The 25,182-nt window shown below is 39.9% G+C and overlaps 2 protein-coding genes across 4 annotated transcripts in view; both read left to right on the plus strand.

Annotated features, from left to right (window-relative positions):
• The window catches only part of SYNCRIP (synaptotagmin binding cytoplasmic RNA interacting protein), a 27,728-nt gene extending 24,492 nt beyond the window's left edge, over nt 1-3,236 (plus strand). Inside the window, exon 12 of one of the 2 annotated variants that reach the window (XM_075414420.1) lies at nt 476-3,236. In XM_075414420.1, coding sequence (XP_075270535.1) covers nt 476-517 — 42 coding nt within the window. In that variant the 3' untranslated portion in view covers nt 518-3,236. The remainder of the gene's footprint in view (nt 1-475) is intronic. The other variant, XM_075414421.1, reaches the window with a different exon arrangement.
• A 16,326-nt stretch (nt 3,237-19,562) lies between these two features.
• SNX14 (sorting nexin 14) overlaps nt 19,563-25,182 on the plus strand; it is a 55,254-nt gene continuing 49,634 nt past the window's right edge. For both annotated transcript variants that reach the window (XM_075414414.1, XM_075414415.1), the window contains exons 1-4: nt 19,563-19,726; nt 19,847-19,967; nt 20,830-20,906; nt 21,019-21,097. In XM_075414414.1, the coding sequence (XP_075270529.1) occupies nt 19,587-19,726; nt 19,847-19,967; nt 20,830-20,906; nt 21,019-21,097 (417 nt within the window). In that variant the 5' untranslated portion in view covers nt 19,563-19,586. The remainder of the gene's footprint in view (nt 19,727-19,846; nt 19,968-20,829; nt 20,907-21,018; nt 21,098-25,182) is intronic.

Genomic DNA, 25,182 nt, shown 5'->3' on the forward strand with positions numbered 1-25,182 from the left:
TGAACACCATTTAAAAAAAAAAAAAAAAGTAAGGACTGCACCTTAAAGATGTGATCTTCTGTAAAAGTTGTGCCTAAAGCAGTTAGGCCATTGAAATTCAAACTAGATCGCAAGTCACGTTATGCTTAGACTTGACTCAGTTTTCAACATGTTTTCATGATGACTGTAACCACCAAGTTTTATATTACTGTTACTGGGAATTTTCTATAATGTATAGTTGTTTGTGACTCAGTGCGCAAAACCTTAGCTGGTATACAAGGTTTAAAGCTTAACTTTTTAAATAAAATCAGTTTGTGACAAAGTGGTAAAAGACCCATAGAAAAATTCCAAAGCTAGTGGCAATCAGAAGGCAAAATGTTCTTGTCTAGTAGTTTTATTTTGAAATAATTCATTTTGCTAAGATTTTATGTTAACAAATGTACAGACCAGAGTTTAAAATGATTTATCTAATTGATTCCTTTTGTTACCTGGCTAGCAGGGAAAAGGGGTCGAGGCCGGTCCTGACCTGTTACAATGAAGACTGACTTGCTATGTGGGATTACACCAGAAGCTTGCAGTGGAGTAATGGTAAGGATATCAAGCAACCTTAAGTATCTCAGCTGTATAGGAGCATATTCTGTTGCAAAAGACCTTCCTGCGAAGATCATGGATTCAAATATGGGACATTTGAACTAATACTTGGACTTTGAAATGAATTTCTTTAACAGTTTTCTCTGCAGTGCAAGTTATTAAACTAAAGCTACTCTATTTCCCCAATGTGTTCAACAAAATCCTTAACGTCTAGCATGGTATCTTAATAAAGAATAAAGTTGTTCTTTAAAAAATCTGCTCTAAGTAGATTTTTCCCCCAAGTTTTCTTAGTTAAGGATTCCAAAAGTGGTATTCACAAATTCTTGCATTTAAATTTTTATTGCAGTGGTATAGATGAATACCACCATTGGTATCCTTAAATTTTATTTCTGCTCATGAAGGTTAATCATGATTGTCTATATAGTAATCACTTATGAATTGTGTTCAGATACAGCAGTTTCAGGTGTAATCATCAGAGCTGGTTAGTCAGGCATTCCAGATAGTGGTTCTTTTCAGAACCTTTTTTAAAGGGTTGGTTAACTACCTCAGTAGCAGAGGATTGAACTATACCCTGTCTGTACTGTACATAGAAAATCTTTGTAGATAAAAGCAAGGCTTGTTTAATATGATATGAGGGTAAGATTATAATATACCAAATGTAACATTCTTAGTTGCCTTTAGTTCCAGAGGCTTTGTAAGACTTCCTCATGACCATCATAACAGGCCTTGCTTTTGTCGTATTTTGTGGCTGAAAAAGCAGCCTTGCTTCTTCAGATATTGTAGTTATTTGGATGTATAATAGTTTAGCAAGATGTTACTTTTGTAAGACATCAGATGTTCAAAAAAAGTGCATCAGCAACTTGTACTAAATACTGCAGTGTCCCTTTATAAAAGGTCAGACTAAAACTGACAACTGTACAGTGAAGCCTGACATTTGGATATTTTGAAGTTTTTCATAAATCATAGAATAGTATATGGCTGTAGTTTAGCTTTTTAGGTAAAAGGTATGTTTTCATTAGTGCATTTCTTATTGCTGATCACTGTAAAAACATGTGGATCAGCTTTCCATTTCTCTTATGCAGATCATGATAACCTGTAGAGTAGAGTAGAGTACAATCATTTGTGCTATGTTTTTAATTTTCTAAAGCACCTTGATGACAGTGAGTGTTCAGTGGTGAAGCATCCTCTGTTGAACCGCCCTTAAAGAAGATAAAACCAGAAGAACCTTGCCAAGTCCAACTTCATATAGGTAAAAGATAGATAAAACTATGACTTACTCTGGACTTGGCATAAAGAGCTTCCCTTAACCCCCTGCCCAAAGGGATACTGCAGTTATACTACATACCCATAGGCACCACAATGAAAATTGAAGCTTATACCTAATTAAGGTTTTATACACACCAGTTCCCCCAGTAAATGCAAATTTTAACAAAATTAGACATGTCATATGTTGAAAATGCTCATGGCAAACAATCATTTTGCATTCCTGCAAATAAAATTGTTTTATACTGTAAGCTGGAGGCGAGTGTAACTTATTTTTGTAATAAAGTTTTTATTTTTTTTATGTGTCATTAATATAAATGTGTGTTAGTACAGAGATCTTCTCGTTAAAAACTTAGAATCGCACACATTTCAGTATGTTTACTTGTATTTACATAATTTTTAGAATAGTGGTTGCCAATAGCCTGTATGTTTCACAATAATTGATTTTTTTTTTTTTTTTGTTATCTTAATAAACCATTTTAGTATGTTGTATGTCAATTACTGGGATAGCTGGGACATGAAGTGTAATTTAAAATTGTCAAGTATTCATTGGAATATGTAAATGTGCCTTGCCAGTTTTGAACTTTAAGACAAAGTAAGTGAATGATGGCGAAATGAGTAGTCAATGCGTAAGAGACATTTGCTGCCACAGTTTCATATACTACCCTTGCTAAAGAAAAGCAACTTTGTCCTCAAATTTGAGCATAAAAGTATACAGTTGCGTTAGCTTCTGAATTTTCAAATCTAGTGATAGAATACTAGGCTTATGGAAAGTGGGTTTGCTAATTGTAGCCTTAAGTATAATTTTGAATTTCAATGTAATCCTTGGTGCTGGCATTCCCAGTGCCAAGGAGTTTAAATGCTCCCTTCAAAGAGGTTGCCATGCCTACTGGCACTTTTACTGTCATATGGTTTTATAAGGAACACTGTCAAGATGTGGAAACCAATTTTGAACTTGCTATAAAATGAAAACACTGGGGGCTGTAGAAGAGGGGAAGTCCTCAGGTTTGTAATTCTTGAAATCTCTCCATTGCTGAAAAACTTAGAACACTTGTGGGGTCACAAGTGCTAGTGACTAGCTCTTAGTCTGGAAATGTGTCGGGGGGGGGGGGGAAGAATATATTTATGGAATTATAACAGTTAAAGGAAGTGCATAAAAGCATTGCTATTAAGGCACTACATGTGTTGAAATTGTGGATCATATCCTTAATTTCAGCTCTGATAAAAGCATGGGGGACTATTAAAAAAAAAAAAAAGGCAAAACTGACAGGAAAGTGTTTGTTTTTAATGGAATGCAAGCAATGGTGAGTGAGCAAAATACCAAGATCTTGACAGTGTTCCCTCTAATTATGAACTCAAGCCATTATAACTTTTAAAATTAAATATGATTTGCACTGTTCTGATATTGGTGCAGTTTTTTAGCAAAATGATCAGAAAACTAAATTGCATGTGGTGATTAGTATTGTGGAAAAAAACTAAAATCAAAAAATGTTATTTTCAAAGCTTTAAATTTGTGTAAAGAAAAACCGTTCATTATTAAGTATGGGCATACTGATGAGAATGGGCAAGTGCATATATACAACATCAGTTTGGTTGCACTTGGGTGTTGGTAAACTTGGAATGTTCTACAGCAATAATGCATCTCTTGAGGGGTGCTTTGTGGGGAACGGGCATATAATACACAATTCTTTTTGGCATGTTGAAGGCAAGTGTTGACTTAATGTATTATGCTGCCTCTGTTTATTCTCATAGGAGGCTTTCTTTACTGAAACACCTGCAAGGGTTTGAATATGAGCTAGCATAGTTCCACATTGGTTTGTCATGTGCTCCTAAATTTGAAGCCTAGGTGAATTTAATAAGAAATTGGAAAGTACTGCTGCTGCTGCTTAACACTTCTGGTTTATAAACACTCCAATACACAGCTTTTAAAATTATTCTCGTTTTAATATTCATTTTTGTTTGAAGGGCTTCATACAGGGCATGCAACTGTATATTTTGGGGGTGCTGGTTTTTTGTTTGGTTGGGTTTTTTTTGCTGGTTTGTGTTGGCTTTTTTTTTTTTTCTTTAAAGATATTTGTTATGACCCAGGACCTAAGTTTGTGTTTTTAGTGTTTGGAGGAGGGCTGTTATTACAGATGCTCAGACCAGTTTCTGAATTTCTGCATTGTACAACTCTTACCTAAATACTGTCTTAAAATCTAAAATAAGGAATACTAATTCTGTTCTTGTTGGAGGTGAGGGGTATTACGTAGTCTGAAATAAACTTAGCCTCCTCTGAAGGTAGGATTTCCAAGTTAATATTCATGGTAAAAATGTTATATATGGCTGCAACTTTTTTTTCCCCTTATGCCTTTGATAATTTTTCAGAGGTTTTAACTTTTGTCTTCAGCCTAGCAGTGACTTTCATGCTTCCTATACATCAGTGAGGGGAGACTTTCTGTTTTTTTTAAAAGAAATAAAAACTGAAAGGCAACGTGGACATAAACACATGTAACACTTGGAAAGTGTGTGTTCAAGTTGATATATTCCACAAAATTAAGACTGTTATTCCTTCACTTGCATTTGTGAAAACTTGATGGAAAATGTTAATTGTTTAAAATGGAATAGCAAGTTTTGGAAGTAGGCAATAAGGCAATAAACTTTACTATGTGGTGTTCTGAGAATTGAAATTGGTAGAGTTGGAGCTTGAGTTTGTGTTCATAGCCTGAAGCTTATGAATCCCAACTATAGGACTGGCTATGATAAACTGAAGTCTGTCTTCGCCAAGTGACTTGCTGAATTAACTCCAGCATGTGACATCTCTTGGCGGGGGCTAGCTAGTTGCAGTAGTTGGGCAGAGGAAACACCAGATTGTACTTTGTCATTTGCTCTGTTAGATACAAATGGTGTGTGGCAACAGGAGAGGAAGTCAAGCTGAAGATTCCTTGATCCTTAATACGGGTAGTGGTGGGAGAAGGAATAAATTACTAATTGTTACTTTACAGCCAACTAGTGTGAACAAACATAAAGCCTCCTAGAAGCTCTGATGTTAAACTTTTTTTTCTGGGAGACCAGCTTTCACATAGCCATCTGGTCCACACTTTGCAAGTGTTTAATTATTCATACTTGTGTTATAAAAATCCACAGGATGACAGAGTGACTTTTGGTGCTTCTTTGCCTTGATTGTTACAATAGATAGATTGGTTGAAAAGTGCTACTAGTCCTAGCTTGTTAGTTTACTTGGAATTTGGAGAGGGGGGTGATTGTCTCATGTAATAATATGTTTTTCTTTGCAGTATATAACTGGTTACTAGTTTTTTCCACAAACATACATATTTTTAAATGGCGAGGTCTCAAGTGGATGTTGCACAGCTGAGCTCATCTGGAAACATTAGGTTACATTGATTACTTCAAGCTATATTCATGAAAGCTGCTTTAGATGGTCAGACTTCCAGGTACACAGTCAAAACCTCTTTTTTTTTTTAACTATCTGTGACAATCTATAAAACACAGTCATAGTATGTAAGTAATAGATTATTAAATACAGCTTAAATATTTAAAGTTTGAATCACAAGATACATTTCAGTTCCAAGAGTTGCTTCATTCCTGAATGTTTGTGAAACTGAGCATTGGCTTTGGCATGGACACTTACTTTCTGACAGTCATTTAAGTAAAGCTAGCAGTGTCAGAAATCTGGATTCCCTCTAGTCCGAGAATGATCCATTTGGCTGATGAATGATGACAGTTCACTACCTCTGTTAGCACAGTTAGCATGACCATACAATTTTACTTGTTTTGGTCACTAATGTGTAGAAAAGGCATTGAATCTTACTACTTATTTTCTTTGCACTAAGGAAGTTATGAAATGCATTCTTAGTTCTGCTGTGCAGCCAGTAGAATAGCCTATGCCATTTGACTGCAGAGAAGATAATGGTAAGTAAGAGTAGACATTCTGGTACTTGAATGACTTGCAGTACCTAAAATCCTCATCTGTAGTTACTAGGGAGGTTGTGGGCTTTAACTCTTCAATTGTAGCGTGTCCACCTCAATGCTAAGTGACTGTTGAGAGTAAATGTTGAGTGTAAACTGATACTATTTAATGTTAAACACTTTAGGTCTAAAAAACCACAGTGCTTCACAGATGATTCAGTATGTCTTTTTAAACTGATGGGTTAGCAATCATAGTAGTTCAAAGGATTTTCCATGAACTCAGTCATTGAAAGCCAGGAACTGAATATATCAGGTACTGGGTTCCTGGTTCCAAGTTTAGCGTTTCGAGTATTGTTCTCCTATCTAAAGTAACGTTTCCAGATTTTCTTTTTCCTCTTCAGTGGGATGAAGAATGCATGTAATTCTGTCACTAGTAGTGGTTATTTAAAAATGCTATTATTAAACATAGCTAATTTGGGATTAAAAAGCTTCCTCTGTGAGAATTCAACAAAGGCAATTTTATAGACGTCCCATTAGCAAATGAGTGCTTTTCTTAAGGTGCAATTTCAGCATACTTAAGAATGAAGCTCTGTATTGGAAAATGCTGGTGACAGCTAGTCTAAAGTATAATTACTATTTCATAATACAGCTGTATCACAATTGGACGGTGATTTTAATCTTTAGTATCACAGCGTTTGAGATTACAGATAAAACTACCTAGTCGCTGCATCTGGAAAAGCTGGAGTGGCTGTTAAAGGACTGTTCCTGTTTCACATTGTGGCCAAAGACTTCCTTTGGATAGTGCATTGTGAAACCTTTTTTTCTTCCAGTGTAAGCAGTAGTTTTAACAAGCTAACCTGTTTCTAATCCCCAGCTTTCAGCAGAATTTTTGAGTTTTGTATATGTGCCTAAGTTGGTATTTTCAGCAGAAGACAGACCTGTAGTAACAATCACTGGTATGTAGGTAGTGCTTTCACCAGTAAGTGACCAATATGTAACTTTGACTTAAACTAGTCTAGTGAAACTGTCCTTTTTTTCTATTACCTACACTTTTACAGAAGTATGTTAGTTTACACTTGCTTTTGAATTAGTGGAATGCTTAAAAACTACTTCGAAGAAACCCACAACATGTACATTGTTAAAATCTGTCAAAAATTTCAAATGAAGAAGTATGCTGCAGGTTTCATGCTAGTGGAAGACTAGACTTGAACATGAAGGGTTGAGGGGGAGAATGTCAACTTTTCTCACTGACGTCCTGAAGGTACCACAAGCTTTAGGTGGCTTCAAGCTTTAGCAGTGAGTACAATGGAAGCTGGATTCATGTAGCTGAGTAATCTCTGCTGCCTTGCTCCACTATGTTTTCATAATGCTAACACAACCTCTCAGAAAAGCCTTTTAAAATACCCCCTTATGGGATTAACTCAGCGAGATTGATCTTCCAGTTAAAATCAAGAAGGGTCTGGAAAGTCTTAAATCCAGTGGATTTAAAGTAACTTGTGTGTGTGTTGTTTGCAACTTGGCTGTCCGTATTAGTAATTTTACAATGGGAATGGCGTAGTAAATGGCACTTTGCCTTTTTTTTTTTTTTTTTAGTGGTATACTATACTAATCTGAAATGGAGAGTTTGGTTTGTTGATGTTCTGGGCCCTTCAGGTGGGTGATGTTTGTGTACAAGAAAATGATCATAATATTTGTATGGTATGAACTGATCAGTAAGTCTCAGACCCAACAGTTGCTTCTTTGAGGTAGTCGGATTTTAGGTTAACTGTTGAAATCTGTACAGATTTCTAAAAGGAAGTATAGAGTTTTGCTTTCTTAACAGCAGTGTCTAAAATTCCATAGTTTATTGCCTTCAGTGTAATGTTTCTGAAGAGTACGCTTTCACTGAGTAATAAGCGAGGAGGAATATACAGATCAATGGTGAAAAAGCATTGCTGATTAAGCTTTTGAAAAGTGAAGCCTCCCAGTTTGTAGTGCACTTTGAGGTGCAGTAAAGTGTCCTCACCACACAGGTACAGATAGCGTTGAGGTAAATCAGATAGGGGTCACATCTCTGCAGCATTAGCTCAAACTACCTTCAGTGATGGCCTGTGATAAAGCACATTATTTGGTACTGAACTATGCTAAAATGCCTCTGTAGTTTTACTGTGGAGTTAAAGAACACCTAGGAGAGTAACTCCAGTATAGCTGCAGGTAGATGATGGTCCACTCCGATTTTGTAGTCTCTGGAAGAACAAGAGACAGTCATACATTATGTGTTTTAAGCATCTCTTGAATTTCTAAGTCCCTTTGAAGCAACCTTTTTCTGCTTTAATACACAAAGATGAAAACATGTAAGGCTCAAATTCTGTATGCAGTTTAGAGATACAAGGATTCATTAACTTAGGAATTCTGGTTTTAAGATCAGATGGCTTGGTGTAGTTAGAGCCCAGTAATCAAGGCATGCATTTTAGAATCACAGTAATTTTTTGACTCTGTGGAGAAAGGCCCTGCTATTAAACAGATCTAACTTAGAATCCCTGTATCTAGCAAAAACGCATATATTGGAACCTCCCCCTCCCCCTATTCTCCCAAAGGTGTTTAGGAGAGGACTTGAATATGCAACACTTTCTAAGAGCATGCAGGTTAAGTAGGTGAAAGGTGTTGAATTCTTAGATATGGGGCAAGTCAGGTGAATGTGTTTAATCTTGGAACTTTTGCCTCTCAATCACATTAAAAATCATGTAGAGAGGTCTTGGGTTTCACAAATAAACTAAAACTGTGTTTAATGTTCAGGTTAAGAAATAACAGACATGTCTTGACTTGGATATCTTGAAGGGCAAAATGTGTCCCTGTGAAAAGGGAAACTTACAGCGTCTTCTGTAAATACCTTTGTTTTTTCTAGAGCGGTGATGACAACCAGGGAAGTTCCTCCTGGGAGGAATGCAAAGGAGTGTATTTGTCTTGTATTTAAAAGGTTGACCTAGGACCGATAGAATCACAAACGCTCCCCATTTGGGAGAGCTCTTAAAGCAGATCATTGTTTGCTCCCTGAGAAAATGTGAGGTGCTGGAACAGTTGGGAAAAGAAATCGTCTGCCTGTGGGTACAAGACAACTATTAAATGTGCCCGAACTACGCTACTGGCAAGTTTGTAGCTTGGGGTTAAAAGGCAAAGTGGCCAGGGAAACAACCTGGCAAACCACAAGGTAGAACAACTTCATTTAGCTGTGTTACAGCTTTATAGGATCTTTGCTGCTATTAATCAGTCTGTCCTTTTCCCGTGAAAGTTGGGTGCACTCTAAGCCAGACACCACCTAGCAGCCACAGCGCGATGCAAGGGGAATGTCAGGTGGTGGATCTTGCCCAGATTCAAACATCAGGTCGAAAGCAGACACAGGGTCCTTGATGTCCTACATGTTGAAAGGTAAGAAGATCCCATCCTTGCTGCCGTAATCTTCAGGGCCACTTTATTCTGGTAGAAATTTCAGAAGAAAATTGTCTGGAAGTACCCTTGTAAGGCAGGAGGGTTCAGAAAAATAGTGAAAAAAGTCTTTGTATGCTTAATACCATTATTTCAGATGTTCTGAGAGGCAAGGGATATCATAGAGCTACTGTTTGTAAACCTGGTGTTCTGAAGTGATGAACTAACAGCGTCAGCCCCAGGGAAGCAAGAACCAGTCTTGAATGTCTGATATACATGTTCCAAAGATGGACCTTTTTTCGATACAGTTGAGGAGTTCTTCCATCTCTTTTTACTGGTATAATGTATGCCACTTGCTGCCCTTAATGATCTCTTGGACAAAAAGTAGGGTAGTGAGAAACTTACTAAGAGGGCCTGATGATACCTTCTAATTGAGTGATGCTTGAGGGAGTGCAGTGTTCAGAGCAAAGCTTGCATGCAAAGTCTTGATTTGAATGTCTCCATGCAGAGGACAAAGCGAGAGTAGGTGTTCCACTCTAAAGTTGGAGTGAATCAATGCCAGCTCGGCAGCCCCTTTGCAGATTTCAAATTGGGGATGGGCCCAAAGAGCTCCCAGCTTCTTGTAGAGTTGCATTTTTTCTGGAAAAGCATGCAATACAAGCTCGGCAACCAGAGAGAGAGACGCAGGTGGCTGATTGTTTCTTGGGATCAGGCCAGGACTTTCGACTGAAGACTTGGTGGTGCAGGTAACCCACAGAGGTGGGTTCTGCACTGGAGGTGGTCTTCCTGTGCTGGGAAATGAAGGTGCTTACAGTAAACAGTATGTGCTTGGAAACAGACATCTGGGACCTCAAGAGACAAGAAAGAGTTAAGAGCCAGTATGAAGGTGGTTAAACTTTGAAGATGTTTAGTTTCCTCAAGTCTAGGCTAGAGTTTACATGTCTTAATATGAGAAAATAACACTTTCTTAATGAACAAAAGGAATTTTATTCTAAGACTGTCAAACACAAAAGCCTGTATCAGACGATAAGGTAGGAGAATGCTGAAGGAGGAATGTGGTAAGGCAGAATACACTTGCCAAACCTTAGTTTGCCAGGATGGTCTGTCCCTACTGAGCTGAAAGAGGATCAAGTAGAGGTAAGACTTTGTATCTTGTTCATCAGCACTCAGGATATACAGAAGCATTTGTTTTCATAGGCAGCTTTCAGTGGGGAAAAGTTGTCATTTTCTCTGCAGGTGAGCATGGTGAGCAGCATCTCTGAAGACTCAGTGGGAGATGGGAATGGTCGTGGCTGTGGAAGTAATGGGAAGTGAGCATCCAGTGGAGATCGGTGCATGTTCTAAGTTCTTGGTGAACCTCAGGTGAGCTAAGACACCTCGGACTAAATGCACTAACTCCATGTCTCCTCCCTGCCAAAACTGCTCCTCCAGATAATCCATGATTGCAATTTTGTTCATTTCTTTTGCTGGATTTTAACTATTGCCCTTGGGCTCAGGGAAGAAGAGGGTGCCATTAATGTATAGGTAGTGTGACTTCTCCTCCAGACCTAACAAACTACTGAAGGGGAAAATGGAAAGAGGGGAGCATAGCTGGGCATTGGTCCTCACCATTGTGGTCCAGGAAAAGAACACCAGATACATAGGCTTTTCAGAATTGAGACTGACTGGTATTCTAAGTTTCCTGATGATAATAAATCCCAGAAACACACTGGATGTAGACAATACAGCACAGTATGGTGATGGGTTAGTACTTGATCTACAGGTTACCATATCCAAACTGGATGGTAATGATCAGTGGAGAACTTGCTACTTGTCCTAGATAAGTAAGGGGTTATGAGACTGATTCATGGGTGGCTAGGAACCTGGATGAATTAGAGAATCCTTTCTCTATTTTGGTATCTTCTGAAGTAAAGTCTACTTCTGAAGAAAAATCTACTTTCTCAAAGGAGAAAAAGAAATTTTCTCTCTTGCATCTGAACTGCACTGACCCTAACTTGAGGTCTATCTGAGGCCTCCTAATTCTGTGTGTGATGTTATGAGTTGTCTTACGTGCATCTGTTGAAATCCCAAAGACCTCAGTCTTCATTTACAACTCGGGGGTGGGGGAGATACTAAAGAAAATATCCCAGACTGGAGATCAGACTGGAGGACTCGCAGCTTCTTAAGGGGAAGAAAATGTCATTCCTTACAGTTTGATATGAAAGATGGTAAGCTGATTTTCATACTAAAATGCCCCTTTATTAATATATACTTTAAAATACATATATGTATCTGTGTTAAACTCTTCCTTTTGTACTTCTGTAGAACAACAAAGATAAGCCAGGTAGCTTATATAGGAGCAAATCATTCAGTCACAAATCCAAAACTGATTTAGGAAGTTTTAGAATAATATTGTTAATAATAGTTCTCTGTACAATATCAGACCTTACTAGCTCAAATGCCTTTCCTAGCTAGAATAGGAAATAAATTAAAACTGAAAAGGCAAAGCAAAACTTCAAGTAACAGTTTTGCGGAAATCAGCTAAGTCTTCCAAATAGTCCTTGTTTCTTGATTTCACAATTTGTCCCTTTTCCAGACAGCTCAAAGTCCTCTTACCTGCCTAAGCGTGCACTCTCCCTCCCCAAAGGACACTTTGGGGAAAACCACCGTGCAAGTGGCAAGTGTGCACCGCAGCCAGGAACTGCATTTGCAGAACATCTGGAGGAATCGCAAGTAACTGTTCTTCAATCTCTGGAAGAGAGACACTGGCTTTCTGTCCTGCCAAGGTATGTCTGCTAGTAGGCTCACAGAGGGATTGTCTGCTTTTACAGAGGCAACGTTGATGCTGGTGCTAGAGGTGAAGTGGTATAATACACCACTTTTCTATTGAAAATGCCATCATTTTGGGGGAGAAAAAAGATCTGCCATGCCTTCAGGGACTTGGGCAGCTGTCTGATAAAGGTAACGTTGATCAGCTGTGAGCTGTAAAGAAGCCTGGCCTTGCAGAGCTTGGTACTGACCCCACTTCTTACATTCTCTCATTAAAACTATCATATTCCCATTGTAGTGGAGTTTTACCATGGGCCTGTGTGCTCAGGTTGTATCACAAAATAAGTAACACAGGCAAGCTGCCCATGTGCTTCAAAAAGTTGTTTTCAAGAAGCCTCAAACCTCATCCTTGTGTATGATGAGGAATAGCCCTCTGTTCAGGCTCTCTCATAGTAGCATCTTGTGCATTCTGCCTGCTAGCATAAATCAGAGGTTTTTTTGCTTTTGTTGTGTATTCCATATTCCTGCCAGGGAAACTTATGTCCTGTTGTTTTTTATTTTAACTATTCTGAAAATGCCTCAATTTTTGCTGTGCGTCATCTAAATGGAGGAAAATGTCAAATTCATTCCATACATTCCAAGCCAACAAAATGGTAAACAAAACGATATCCTGGTTATACAGCTGGTTCTGTAACAATTTCTGTAAAGTGTTTGGCGAAAAACTTCATGGACGCACAAATAACTTTGAGGGTGATAATGCCACTTAACTCTTAGCCTGCACTGCTTTTACATACATCATGTTGTTGGAGAAACTGGTTGCTCAAACTAAAAATCTCTGTGGAATTCTGAGCTGACAAAACCACTCAAGGCATTTACTGCTGTATCCACAGAAGGTAAAGTGATGGCCTTCAGGGATACCAGCTCGTCAGTCACCAAAAAACCCCACGCATCACTACATCTGGGTTTACATGATCATTATCAGCAGATGAAATGGACGTGTCAGTAGAAAGCTTTCTCTGATGCAAGCTGGCTTAAACAGCAACCTTTAGTTATAATAAGGCTTTTTCCCACTTTTGACAAGGTAACGTGTTGATTAGAACTTCCTGAGTATGTGAATACTTTAGGTTGGGATTTTTTTTCACTGTCTTCCTTCTAAAATGTAAAAAAAGAATCCATCAAAAATTAGAGTTAATGTCCAAATGAGGAAAAAAGAGAAATCTTCATAGGCTAAAATGTTAAAATACACTAAAGTGGGGCAACAAAATAGTTAAGGAACAATTTAGGAAGGTACTAGTTCTACTAATAAAACTAATCTGAAATGCTGTTTTGTTGAACAGTTTTGTTCCCCCTGTTGCATCCTGTTCCAACCCCAGCACTACAAAACAGAGGAGATAATAAAATGGGAAAAGGATAGGCAGAGCAACAAAGATGATAAAAGGTACAAAAGTGCTTTCATGTGAAGAACAATTCACTGGAGCAGAAATCTTCATTTTGGAAAAGACGGTTGCTCAGGTGGTCAAAGTATTTTTATAAAATAAGCAGCAATTGTGCTAAGTAGGGAATGACTTTTCACCATCTCTTGTTTGGAGAGCTGTATCTTCACTCACACAAGCGTAAAGAAGTGGTAGAACCCCTTGCTCCATGATTTTTGTGGATATTAAAGTTCGTGGCTATTCAAAAGGCAACTTGAAATGTAGGAAAAAAAATTGTTTCTCAGGATACCCCCAGACTGCAAATCAGTGTAAAAGAATGTTCCAGGAAAGCAGTAGTATATTCTTGCTATGCTTTTACAACTTTTCCTAGGTATGTATCCCCTGATGGCTATCATCACAAACAGGATGCTCACCTAGTTGAACAGGCTGCCCAGGGAGGTTGTGGAGTCTCCTTCTCTGGAGATATTCAATACCCGCCTGGACAGGGTCCTGTGCAGCCTGCTGTAGGTGACCCTGCTTAGGTAGGAGGCTTGGACTAGATGACCCACAGAGGTCCCTTCCAACCCCTACCATTCTATGATTCTATGTTTTCTGTTTTCACAGAAGGCTGGAATGCACCTCATTCAATAGAGAGAAGGAGCAATATGTTTTATTGAGGTAAAATAATAATTCGACAGAGTTCAAGACCTGCCTGGACAAGGTCCTGTGCAGCCTGCTGTAGGTGACCCTGCTTCGGCAGAGGGGTTGGACTAGACCCACAGAGGTCCCTTCCAACCCCCACCATTCTGTGATTCTGTGATTTGCTGATCCATTACAGCTGTTCTATGAATCCATCAGGTATCTATGACGACAAACTTCCACTAGCTTTAAATTCTCCAGGTATCACCATACTTATGAGGCATAGGTGCTGCAACACTTTGCAATGTTTTAACAGAAACACATGTCACCTTACAAGGATTTTCTTGATGCTTTTTAATTCAGCTGAATCAAGGGAACATGGTTCAGGTTCCTCCTCAAACTCCCTCCTGGAAAATTTCCCCCACTGATCTCGGAAGTTCGTCACTGGAGCTATTTTTTCGGGACTTGACATAGCCATTTTCACAAAGGGTGTATCTGGGGCAGGGTTTTCTTTATCCCCATAGTAAGTAGACAAATAAACAGCTTCATTTACATTTAGACTGAGCTCTTAAATTTGTGCTATGGCATTGTTTTAAATATTTGCATTGGTACAGCTCCTTATTTCTTTCAGAAGCTTTCTTACAAGTTCTTAACATCCAGTTACCTCCCCCCCTGCCATTTCCCCATTCCTCCCTGATCAGCCTAGGTTTTTGGAAGGAATTAAGGTTTTCCAGATCTTCCCGCCGCACGTACTGACCAATTCAGCTACCTCACTTAAGGTCTCTGGATCCTTAATCCATTATTATCTTTCACTCAGGTGAACTAATATAATTTTCCACAGACTATACCTTCGCCAAATGTTGCCACAAACTTAGTATAATTTCTTTAAGCATTTTTCGAATGTCTCCTTTATAGGTCTAGTGTCTCTGCCTATTCCTTAATGGTGTTTTTTGCTGGTTTTTTTGGGGTTTTTTTGGTAATTTTACAGACCTCTCTTTCTTATTGTCTGTAGTCATCTTCTACACCCACCTTGCAACCTTTTGCTCTATATCCTTCTCCTTTGAAGTCCTATCAGCTGTAGTTTGACAGGAAAATTATTTAATGTCTGATATCCAGATTCTCTCCAGTATCTAGTCTGTACAAGAATGTACTCAGAAAAATACTTTTTCATGTAAACAATTTGAAGAAAAACTCTGTATATATACCAATGTTGCTCTGACGCTTTTTACTTTCTTCTTGACAAGTTCCTCAAGGCAAAACTGCCTCTAGCACGTTGACGTGATTTTTTTTTTCTTTTTTTTTCTTCACGTTTTCCCAAATAGACCTTGCTTGTCCCAGTGAAATTCTAACACGTTCAGTGCTCCTCAGCACCTCTCTGGTTTGCCCAGCATCGTTGCTGTTGGATGTACTAAACTGACCCTCTGGAAACTGTCTCACTTGCAGTGGGTTCTTTTACTTGAATCTTTACCAGAACAGTCTCCTTGCCTTTTTTCCTCTGCAAGTCTTTATTCTGCCTAGTGCCATTGGTGACTTCACAGCTTCAGTCCTAAACACAGTCTGGTTGGTATTTTCAGATCTTCTAATTGAGTTATATTTTACAATCTCTTTCCAAAAAAAAAAAAAAAAAGCAACGATGACTTCTGAGTGGTCTGTTATAATTGAAACCCCTTCAACTTCAATGGCCTGCTGAATCTGTTTCTAAACAAACAAACAAACCAGTTTTTAAATCTGTGTAATGTCAGTTGGCAGTCTGTTCCCCTGCAGTTGTGGAGACCGGTGATCTTTTAGAATCTTAGAATCATAGAATCATTTAGGTTGGAAAAGACCTTTAAGACCATTGAGTCCAATTCTTAACTTTACACTGCTAAGTCCACCACTGAACCATGTCCCTAAGCACTGCATCTACATGTCTTAAACACTTCCAGGGATGGTGATGCAACCACTTCTCTGGGCAGCCTTTTTCCATGCTTAAGAACCTTTGCAGTAAAGATTTTTTTTCCTAATATTCAATCTAATACAATCTTTTGAGAAGTGCATCACCCATCTTTTTTCTTAAACAATTCCTCCCTTCCACCTGCCATTTTGCTTCTTTCTTTTCTGGAACAGCTGAGCTCCCCCATTCTTCTAGAAGACAACTTGTCTGAGATTTTATCTGTGAATCCAAAGTCCCTGTCGCTATATCCAGGACGTACCTTTTGCCGCAGGTTATAATTTGTTCTTCCAGTTTGCATTAACCTTATAATCCTGAGGGTCAATGCATGGCCTATAACATGTTGGTCTGGGAAGCCAGTTTAAGAACCTACACTAACCCCTGCCAGTGCACATTCCCACACAGCTAGCAAGCACAGATCTGTGTGGGTGGTGCAGGGAGCAGACTCCCAAATGCTGTAAAACTGACCATTAGCAGTTTATTAACTCATTAGCAGACAAATGAATGTGACTGTTAAACAGTTAAAGCTAATTTTGTTTACCTACATGCTAAATAATTATCATCCTACCCAAATCAAATCAGAAATATGTATCAGGTGGTCAGCTTGTACTCTCCCACAAAGTTTGAGCCTTCCTTCAACACAGAAGGGCCAAGAAGCACTACTAAATACCAATTTTCACCTTATGTTTTTTGCATACAACTGAATTATCTAATTCACAGACTGAAACCAGAAACTGTTCATGAATGCCCTTTAAGTTTTGAACTCAAAAGTCTAAAATGCCTGCTAATGCTTGCTTTTCTTGGGTTATGAGTCACCAACTTCAGTTTCACTTTTTTATTAAACTTTGCTAAATACTTAATATGAACTTTTTCTAAAGTTTTCTGCTAAATGGCTGAAGTTAAAGGTTAATATGAAGCCTTCAACTTAAACTTCTGGAAAGGGCCCACAAAAATGGTAAGGGACTAGTGGGGAATAATTTATAAATGAAAATTAATTCTTCCTTGGGTAAATATGAAGGATTACATTATGTAAGTCTGGTGAGAAAGATGAATATGTAATGCTTTAAAAATGGTATTATAGACTGACTTTTTTTTAGGTACTAGAGAGCAAAAGCAGACTTGCAGAGTAAATGAAATGTAATCAGCTGGTGAGAATCTGTATTATGGTTCACTACTTGGTTTATTAAAACAAGCAAGTATTTTTTTAAAGCTAAAAAAATGCACTTTGCTAAATAGAATCTCAGCCTTATGACAGATATTATTCAGCCAGCAAATGTAGTTTTATATTTTACATTGAAGAATCTACATTAATGTATTTTTGAGTGCTAGAATATGCAGTATTCTGTTGTTATTTAAAAAAAAAAAATATGGAGAACTGACTCCATAAGAAGACTTGAACGATCAGTGAAAGATCATTCTACATTTGACATACTAAAATAAAAACTAGCTTTCCAGAATAACCCAGTCCTGGCCATGCTGCTTCAGAGCCCATCTCCAGTTGCACGCTTTCCCCTTCAGTTCTCCAGTTAACCAGAGAATCTTCCTTAGAACGTATGTGACGAGAGAAAGACTTGCTGTTGGTAGGGAGTGGCTAAAGTTCTTATTTCTCACATAAAATCAACAGAATTTTTAAAAGCTTGGTTTTGTCAATATCTCACTTTTTGTTCTTCCATACTTTATTTCGCTGGAAAAAAACCTCAGCTATGTCTTTCAGTGTAGCAGAAGAATCTGAGTAGTCACAGGGGCAAGGGTTACAGAGGGTGATGTGTGCGGCGCTAACACTGCTGTCTCTGGCAGAGCAGGGTGGGATAAAGCAGGCGGTTGTAGTGTCTGCCCAGCAGACCTAAAGTCTGTGAATTGAAGGAAATTGCACAGCTTCGCAGACGATAAGGTGCAATTAGTGCCAAATGTGACTGGCAATTTTACACTAAATAAACATAACCCTGAACAATGAAGCTACAAATTAAAGAAACTTTACCCAGAGTAGAGAACACAAATGGAAGCAGAAGTTTGACTGTTCCTGCTGGTTTGCTGTGCGAGTCACTTCCTATGTTACAGATACGGGATGCTGTGACATCTTTATGAAATATTTTAAGCATTACATTGTTAAAAGTTACTCCTCATTAAAAACACTGCAAAATAAATGACTAAAAATCACAAGCAGTAAAAGCTGAGGATAACAGTAAGCAGATAGTTAAAAAAAAAAATCTCAGGAAAATTAATTTCCTCTGCATAGACTGTATAGAGATTTGCTGTGTGTATGCACCTTACTTTTTTTTTTCCCCCTAATAGAAAACATGTGGACTGACATGAAATAATACTGTGCAGATGCTTTTAAAGAAATTCAAGCTGTCTCTGGGCTTCTGCCAAGCTCTCTGAGAAAGGTCAACATACTGAAGTCAAATTGCAGCATTTCACCTGCTCTAGAGGTCAAGGGAAGTGTTGCATAAAATGACAAACATCTGAGAGAAGACTCTGGAAGCTGTTTTCAGGTTTCGATTTCTAGATACTGACTCGCCTTCCAAATACCAACTTTTCCTTAACAGCATAGTTGTAGGGTTTTCACTGAAGATTTGTAAACACAACTTTTCTGAACAGAAGTATTCTGTTTACACTCATGTGTCCTTGGCCCAAGTATGCCTGTGGGGGGCTAGTGCAAATGAATATAAAAGGCAATGGCAACTTCTCAAAACAACTCAAAAGCAGGCACTTCTCCTCGAGCCGGTCTCTCGGAAGCCTCTCTATCAGTAACATTTACCAGGAGAAGTTGTTTAACCACTTCTATTTTGTCCATTGAACTAATCTTCCCCTAACCAGTACTGTCACAGATTTGAGTAACTACAGAGGTGCTGAAAGCATTCGAGCCATGTGAAAGCTTGTGCCTTGCACTGTACCTGAAGGCAGTTACTTACATGGAGTTGGTTTTAAATTTTTCTCACCAGCAATAAACTACACACCAGAATTAGTTTCTTTTCAACGTCTTAACCTTGTGTGCACGCTGCTGTTAAGGAGGGGTCTGTTGCACTGTTACTTTACAAGCAATTACGAAGTTTCGAGAGGTGTTTATATGGCTTCAGTCTCCCAGTCGCTAAATGACTTCGTTCAGTCATGATCTAAATATAGAGCATGTAATCGGCTGTAGCCGTTTCTGGCTGCTGGGAGCCCCCGTTGTCCGGGACCGCAGTATTTATAACTCGGTAAGCCCTCTGTCATCGGCGAGCTCCTGTTTACAGGGCTCGGCACGGTATGTCACGGAGCGGGGCTCCAAATGCCACCCGCTGCGGGGAAGATCTCGCCGGGACCCGACCCAGCCCGGGCCTCCTCCGCTCCTCCCCCTCTCCCCCTTCAGAAGCCGCGGCCGGCCTCGCCCCGACCGACGCCCCCCCTGCCCGCAGCAAGGCTGAGGCGCCCGCCCGGCGCGGCCCGGCCGCCTCAGCGCGATCCCCGCTTCCCCCGAGCTGCGGCACCGGCGGAGGTGAGGGGGTGTAAAGAGCGGCGGGAGCGCCCGGCCCGGCAGCCGCACCGCGCTGTCGGCCCCCCGGGGGCCGGGCCGCCTCACCCGCCTGCCGGCGCCACGTCGGGCTGGCCCCCGCCAACAACATGGCGCCCGCCTGACGCCGCCGCCGTCACGTGCCCGCCGTCACGTGCCCGCCCTGACCGGAAGCGGCGCGGCCTCCCCCTGGCCCGGCTGCCGTGGCGGCCCGGCGGCGGTCATGGGCTGGCTGCAGGCGGCCGGACGGCGGCTGCGGCAGCGGGCGCGGGGCGCGGAGGTGCTGCGGGAGACCTGCCGGCAGTACCCGCTCTTCTGCTGCCTCCTCCTGGGGCTGGGCGCCGCCACCCTCCTCCTCAACCGGTAACCGCGGCCGACCCGGCCGGGAGGGCTGCGGCTGGGCGGGGGGGCCGGGCCCGGCCTGCCCGGCGGGGCACCGGTACTTCGTCCCGCCGTAATGTTTCCTTCCTGTGTCTTTATAAGGTATCTTCACGTTTTAATGATCTTCTGGTCGTTCGTGGCTGGTGTCGTCACCTTCTACTGTTCGCTGGGACCAGATTCCCTCCTGCCCAATATTCTGTTTACTATAAAATATAAACCCAAGGTAAATATGGCTATTAGCCTTCTTTGCTTTACTTGCGTTTGGTGAGTGTTTGTATTGGGTAGCAATTCTTATGTAATTCTAGGTGCTTGCAGAAATACTGCACATCAGTACAGCTCGTATCCACCATCGGGTAGATGTTTTGTGGCAAATACACGGTGGTTCAGGGTTTGGATTTTTCATACATTGCTGCGTAGTCCCGTCAGATCCGCGTGTGGCTGTACAGACAGTTGTTGAGAGCGTTCATGGATGTTATCTTCTGCTTCGCTCATTTCTCACTTTTGGCATTCGAGTAGCAAGTAGTTGAGAAATTACATGGTTGTATTCTCTTGTGTTGAGGCTTTTTGTTGTCTAAAGGTGCTCTTTCTTTGACGAGGCAGTGCTAAGTCTTGTTTGCTGATTGTAGTCAAACTTCTTTAAGTGGTGCTGCATTTCAAAAAAAAAAAAAAGAACATTCCTAAAGGAAATGGCTGTTTTCTAACTTAAAATGGTTTAATATAGAATTTCAGAGGACTAAAAATGTTATAGTTACAACATTTCAAGGCTACGAGTAAGGCAAGTCTTGTAGAGAAAAACCAGCTGGTCTGTTAATTGGACGAACTGATGTACGAGGAGATGACTGCGCATGTGGAAGGGTGTGTGTCTCCTCAAACTTCTTTTCAGTGGGAGCAATTTTTCCGTTTGGTTCAGTTGTTTCTCATACCGTGCCTTGTTATCTTGTTTTCCTGCTGGGAGAACAGCTTTGTCTTTATGCTGTTCAGTTCTCTGTAATTGTATACTCTGAAAGGAAGGTCACAAAAGTATCAGTGTATTAAGAGCGTCACAATTTTGAAGAATGTAAACTTGTCCAAATATCTTCTTTTAGCAATTAGAATTGCCGGAGCTGTTTCCCCACGGTCACAGTTGTGCAGTATGTGGCAAGGTCAAATGCAAGAGGCACAGGTAAATTAAATACGTGGCACCGTTAAGCTTAGTAATTCTTACGTTTTGCACACGGCAGTAGGAAACTTTCAGCTCAGTATTGTTACATCAACTTTCCTATGCTCTCCTACAGACCTACTTTGCTTCTGGAAAACTATCAGCCGTGGCTGGATCTGAAAGTGCCTTCCAAGGTTGATGCATCGCTCTCGGAGGTAATTGCTGCTTCATTTCCTTAGTACCTGGAATTTCAGTGAGTTTTTATTACCTGCCTCTTAGACCTGTTGTTTCTGGTTCAGTAGATAGTTAGTTCAGATGTACTTCCCAAGTATGTTAACTTGTTCCTGTAAAAGTCAAATCAGAAGAATATATGCTGGGAGCAGAGAGGCGAGATGGTCTACTTGTTAACACAGATGTGGCTGTTCCTGTAGCAGTGTGCCTAGAACATAGAAGGAACGTCTGTGTAAATTGGGAGGTGTGTACGAAGGAACAGTTATAGTTGAACATGTCCGATTCTCGAAAAGTTAAGGATTTCAGCCTGCTTAGTTTGTTGAAGTGGAGCTGAAGAGGTGAAGAGGTGGTTTGCTTCAGCTACAAAATTTCTGTAATGAAGATGATAATGCGATGGTAGCTATTTAAAGACAGCTGTAACAAAATCTGTCTAAAAAGAAATTAGTGGATTTACTTGAAGAATAGCATAAATACTTGTTTTTTAAGAAGACTGTAAATCAGGAATTTTGTTTTGTTCTTTTGTCTTTAAAAAGAGCCATCTGGAGAGCACCTTTTCTTTGGGCTTGGGGTTTTTTTCGCCCACTTGATTGGTAATTGATGAAATGTGTAGGGAGTTAAATAGATAATCTTTTGTGCTTTTTTTAAAGCTAGGAAAGTATGCAAGCCCATATGTAGCTTATTCTCCATGTATTTAGGATTCTGACTTTGGAGTTCTGTGGTAGGAGGATGAACGATTGGCGTGTCAGAAGTGAGAAGATTCTTGTGTGTCAGCTCTTGCGATTAATAACATGATGTATGAAGTCAAAGCTGTGTGTGTTGGTGGTATAAGCTAGCACTTCAATTCAGCTACGCGTGATGGTGTCCTGGGCATGGCCAACAGCAACAGTAGCAAAAGAATGCAAACCTTAAGGGAAGGGAGGCATGGACAGTTGAGGAATGTTTTTAAGAAAACACAGGTAACAACTTGTTGACTTCATTTGGTTTAATGTAGTGACTTCCTGTGCAATTTCAGAAGCAAACATTTATTGTTTTAAAATTACTTATCTTTTTTTTAAATAAGTTTGGTCTCAAGTGTATTAAAATGAAAATATTGCTGAATATAATTTCAATAGGCTTATTTTTTAAACCCTCTTGTTTTAATAATAGAATGTAAAACAAATGCTTCTATGCCTGTAACATTTTTAGAATTTTGGGAACGGGTAACTGTGACAGTTTACCAAAAGATACGGTAAATACTGAAGAACTGGAATTTTTCCTGGTAAGCTTAAGTGGGAATTGAATGCTAAAAAAGTTCTTTATAGTATGTTATTCATAAGAGATATGAGTAGATACCGTAGTCATTTTCTAAGACTGATCTTCAAAATGTGTTGCTACACATTGGCATTTTGTATTTGATTGCTGTTGCCGCCAAAGTGGCGTGAGGTTTTCTTTGTTGGCTTCTTTTTTTTTTTTACTGCAGTGGCATGTCCCTGGCTCTGCTTTATTTAGCCGTGTAGACGTGGTTTTTGTATATCTATGTCACGTTTCTCATTGCTTTCTTTTCTTTGGGTGCTTAACTAGAGGCAAGTGCCAGACCCAAGTTCTGTGCCTTCCTGGGACAGTGAGCCAGGGTAATAATCTTTGACGGACCCAAACAAGCCGTCTGCTTGAGCCATCATTCTCACCCGTGTAGGATACTATTTGGAATGAGCAATCTCATTGCGTTGTTCCCCGTTGCAGCTATTTTGTACTGGTTAAAAGGGTGGCCAAGGTTCTGCCCACAACGTGTTCCTCTTGACCATCTGCGTGGGGGATGCAGCGTGTAGAGCGTGCCTGGAGTTGGATAGCCTGCTTCGTTTTGGAAGGAGAGACTGCTCGTATTTTGTGGGTTAGTCATACATTAGAGGCAAGCTGATACAGTGAGAACTGAATTAAAATTAATGAGGTTCCAAAGGTGTGCGGAGTGCAGCCTGCTTCTGAAAAGCAGATTCTTCAAATACTTGGCATAATTCTGGGATTGTTTTCTTCTGGATTAGTTTTTCTAATTCTTCCTTTGCAGGTTGAAGAATTTTGGCAGCATCCTCATTTCCAAATGTTTCTAATTTGAATCAGTTGCGTAGTGTTTAAGTTTGTGTTTTCAAGTGCATACAGAATAATTTAATGCACCCTTCAATCAGAAGAAATCCAAGGTTTTCTCACAAGTATGGATTTTTCTCTTTTGGATTGTGATGACAGTTTGTCTCACTTTGCAAATTCTTAGTCTTTTGCAGCCTTGTTTTTGTTATCTAGCTGCTGTACGTGGTTTAGAACAATGAGAAAAACCTGTGGTTGGACTTTCCTCCCTTCTTCATTTATATTTATTACAGTTGAACTCTAAACTGCCTCAGCTGTGCATCTATCAATATTTGATAGTTTGGGCTATATCCTCTGCAAAAATAGTGCAGTGACCTAAGTACAATTTTGTTTCCATTTTCTTAATCCATTGGGCTTTATGTTAGTTTCCCCAATGTTTTCTTTCTTTTTGAATTAAGATGCGATATCTGTTGGTCAGTTTTACATTGTATATAATTTCAGGTGCTACAGATTGTATAAAGGAGAATTTAATTCTGTTACTCGGTTAATGAACTCAGCTCTTTCCCACAATCTCATTTTTGCTCTGTGAGGGATGGTTGCAAGTCAAATCTGTGGAAAGCTGCTCAGCTACTGTTGATCAGCATCATGAAAGAAATGCTTTAGTGGATCAAAGTGCTGTCTGTTGATCTCACAAATTTTTCTTTAATTCCTAGGTTCTTAACTTGATTATGGGACTAGAATTTTATCTCTTCTTATTTTTTTTATTATAAAACTAAGAAATGGACAAATGCATGACGAGAAATCAGTGGTTGCCTGAATGTGCTCATTGCCAGTCCTGAACTCTAGTAGCAGCACAGTGGCCTGCATGCTTTCTTACTGTGAATCGCTTGTTCTACCCTCAGGAAGTGGTCTCAGCTATCTAGTTGTACCATCTTTTTTAAGGCTTTTCAAATTGTCTTTGTAGTTTACTTATCAAGTCCTTGCTCCTTTCCCATCTAATTCTGGCTGGTAGTTCTGACCCGATGCCGAATCATTTGTCACTCAGCTCTACATTTCCTCGTCATGACAACTGGGGTCTGTTCTATGGCAGTCTGCAGAAAGCTTGTCTCAGCTGCAATGAACTGACTAGTTTGCAGTGTTGCAGTGCATGCTGGAATAGAGTTTCTCTTTGTTTTTTCTTCAGCTTCTGCTTATGTTACTGCGTGCTGCTTTTTGTTTTATGCCTCTAACCTCTTTCCAGTTCAAAACTGCTCACACATAGGAGAACCAGTCTTTTTGCAAGATGCTTGAAGAATAGCTGAGCTTTAAATGGAATGACTCATCATTTGTATTTAAAAGCGGAGAATAATGCTGTACAGAAAAGGAAATTGCTTATCATTAGCTGTCATTCTTTGAGAAGTCCTATCTACTGTGTTGGTATGTGTGCATAGTGTGAGCAATAGAACTTGAATAATATTGTTGGGTGTTGCTGGAATGGAAGTGGGTACTCGTGTCCCGCTTTCCTAGTGCTTTATGAAAGTGCGGTGGATCGTGTGACAGTTTTTTTCTGATTTACAGAATCACACTGATGTTAAGTCTCAGGGCTCATAGGGTTTGTGGGAAAACTATATGGGCTGTACACCTTGAACTCTGGTTACTAACAGTCAATCACCTGTTATTCCTGCAGTGCTTGTATTTTGCAGTATGAATGACTTCACACTGTATCTCTCAGTTTCAGTACAGCGCCTTGGTGTTTAGTAAATGTGCAAATAGGAATTGCTTTCTCTGTGTCCAGGATCAGGGCATTTTTTTATTAAGGCCATATGGAGAACTTCAGGTCTGGTACAATGTGTCTTGATGTCCGATACTGGGACCAGCGATATGTGGACTTTAAGTGTATGTGGAGTTAGTTGTCTGTGCATGCTGCCTCTCAGTCTTTGGCTGGTGGGATTATCTGCATGCATCGTGGATACAGTGCTTCCCATGGAAGCATTACCATAAAGCCCTTGCTTACAGCATGGCTGTGGAAGTGGGAGAT

The sequence above is a fragment of the Opisthocomus hoazin genome, chromosome 2 (genome assembly GCF_030867145.1).
Source record: "Opisthocomus hoazin isolate bOpiHoa1 chromosome 2, bOpiHoa1.hap1, whole genome shotgun sequence".
In the NCBI taxonomy this organism is placed as follows: domain Eukaryota; kingdom Metazoa; phylum Chordata; class Aves; order Opisthocomiformes; family Opisthocomidae; genus Opisthocomus; species Opisthocomus hoazin.